Source organism: Haplochromis burtoni, unplaced genomic scaffold (genome assembly GCF_018398535.1).
Source record: "Haplochromis burtoni strain Fernald_Lab_line unplaced genomic scaffold, NCSU_Asbu1 Contig_223, whole genome shotgun sequence".
Classification (NCBI taxonomy): Eukaryota; Metazoa; Chordata; class Actinopteri; order Cichliformes; family Cichlidae; genus Haplochromis; species Haplochromis burtoni.
In genome coordinates, this window is record NW_024582584.1 from 869,964 (window position 1) to 872,005 (window position 2,042).

Below are 2,042 nucleotides of genomic sequence, written 5' to 3' on the forward strand. Positions count from 1 at the left end.
TTGAGTTGATATTTCCTGTATTTTCAGGGCATTTTCTTCTGGCAATGAACCATGGTGAAATAGAGAAAACAGAAAATGTTACTGAACTATTTTCCATCTGAATCCTTCTACAAATGCATCAAAAAGCATCGAACTTTGCTCTCAGCTCTCGCCTCACACGGGAGGCAGAAATTCAGCTTGGAACAGGGGATGTTTTGAACTAATCAGATGGGTTGAAATAGCCAAAAGCCTGCGTTTAATCTCTGAGAGATGGAAGGATAACTGATGATGGATTAAGTTATGAAAAGGCAACACACAGTGGGAATAATCCACAGTATCATGATTCACAGCAGGTAAGTAAAAGGATATGGGCTGGAGACCATGCGGATGCACCAGCTGCGGGGAAAGGTTGTCTGCTTGAGGCAGAAGAAGACCACAGGTACCAGCTCAGGGTAGGGCACCACTAACACACTGGTGTCACTGCTGCCATCATCATCGTCGTCATCCTCGTCATCCTCATCTTCTTTATCCCCGTTACGCTCAACCACTTCCTCCTCTTCTTCCTTCTCGATCCTCTCCTCTTGAATAATTCCTGCCTCTTCTATGATCTCCTCCTTCTCCTCCTTTTTCTTGGGATATGGGCGGCGGTGTGGGGAGGGCCTGCGGGGAGACGAGGTGGCGACAGCGTCATCGCTGTCGGCCCGGGCTATGGCGGTCGTCACTCTGGAGCTGGTCGGTGCAGATGGTGTTGCTGTTGTCGATTTTGCAACGCCGGGGCCCTCCTCCTCCTCGCTCGTCATGGCCACCTTACGGTCTTAAATGAGAGAAAGAGAACAGGAAAGGAGAAATTTAATTTCATAAATCACTCAGGGGGTTAGAAACAAGTAGCCAACAGAGAAAATGAATAGTTTGCCATGGTTGAAGGTTGTAAAATTATAGTAAGAGATTGGAGGAACTACAGCGTGTTGGTAGAAATAAAGCATAAATTGTCAAGGACGGTAGCCTGCGAGGACAAATCTAAAAAGTCTCAGTTAGTTTTCTTAGATAGAGACGTGTCTATCTGGGGTTTAGTGACCTTTGGTGACCTGAAACAAAAAATGTGTAATTTTTTTTCTTCTGAAATGCTCTTGTGTTTTCTGTTATTGTCATTACTTCAATAACAGACTTGACTATACTTCACTTATTTTAGATAGTGGGCCAGTTTGATCTTACATGAGTTGGACCAACTATTGCAAAATAATTAAATTAAATAAATACATTTAAACAAATCATATTTTCAAGTTGATATGATGAAAAAGAAAAAGGGGTGTTTTCTGTAGTATTTGGCAGGCTGCGGTTTATCTTATCGTGGTCTGTCTTTGTCGGCAAGAAGACTGAAGTTATAATACTGTAGTTAAGAGTCTAAGATTTATCTCCTCCTTCTGTGATTATTCAACATTTCCCAAAGCCTACAAGCAGGCCACACCGAACCGTTTGATGGGTTGGTTCTGGCCCCCTCACCATATGTTTGACTTTGATTTTGACTTTGATTTTTAAGAATAAATATGTGGTGTAATTTTTAAAAAGCCCTCTTTTCATTTGTAGTTTGGCATCAAAGTAAAATAAAATAAATAAGTAAAATCTTAGCACCTCGTCTGAAATGCGCTACGGAGTAAGACAGCTGTTTTCAAAAAAATAAGAAACATTTAAAACAAAAAGTCACCTTAATTAAACTGCCTTAAAATACATGTTCTTCCACAGAGTCAACTGTGTTGTGGTAGATATAACCCCACCGGGAGCGAGTTCTGTACATTACTGTTATTGTGCTGTAATGCAGCCAAATTCCGAATATCGTTGATCCCATTTACATATCCGTGTGCGGGTCAATTTCACAGTGGCATGATAATGTGTTGCGAAAATGCCTTTGTAGCCCATTATTGAACTCCATTACTCAGGAGTAGATGGTGGAGATTGTGACCATATTTCAGATAAGTGACACTAATCTTGGGTACAGACCTTGAAACTGTGGTGCACATATAGATTTTCTCTTCCGCCGGATTAAAGATGTGTGTGTGTGTGTGTGT

General features: G+C 41.4%; 1 protein-coding gene across 4 annotated transcripts in view; it reads right to left on the reverse strand.

Moving 5' to 3' along the window:
• The window catches only part of LOC102289833 (voltage-dependent T-type calcium channel subunit alpha-1I), a 284,041-nt gene that overhangs the window by 207,127 nt on the left and 74,872 nt on the right, over positions 1–2,042 (reverse strand). For all 4 annotated transcript variants that reach the window (XM_014338250.2, XM_005936824.2, XM_042226696.1 and 1 more), the window contains exon 2: positions 349–793. In XM_014338250.2, the coding sequence (XP_014193736.1) occupies positions 349–779 (431 nt within the window). In that variant the 5' untranslated portion in view covers positions 780–793. The remainder of the gene's footprint in view (positions 1–348; positions 794–2,042) is intronic.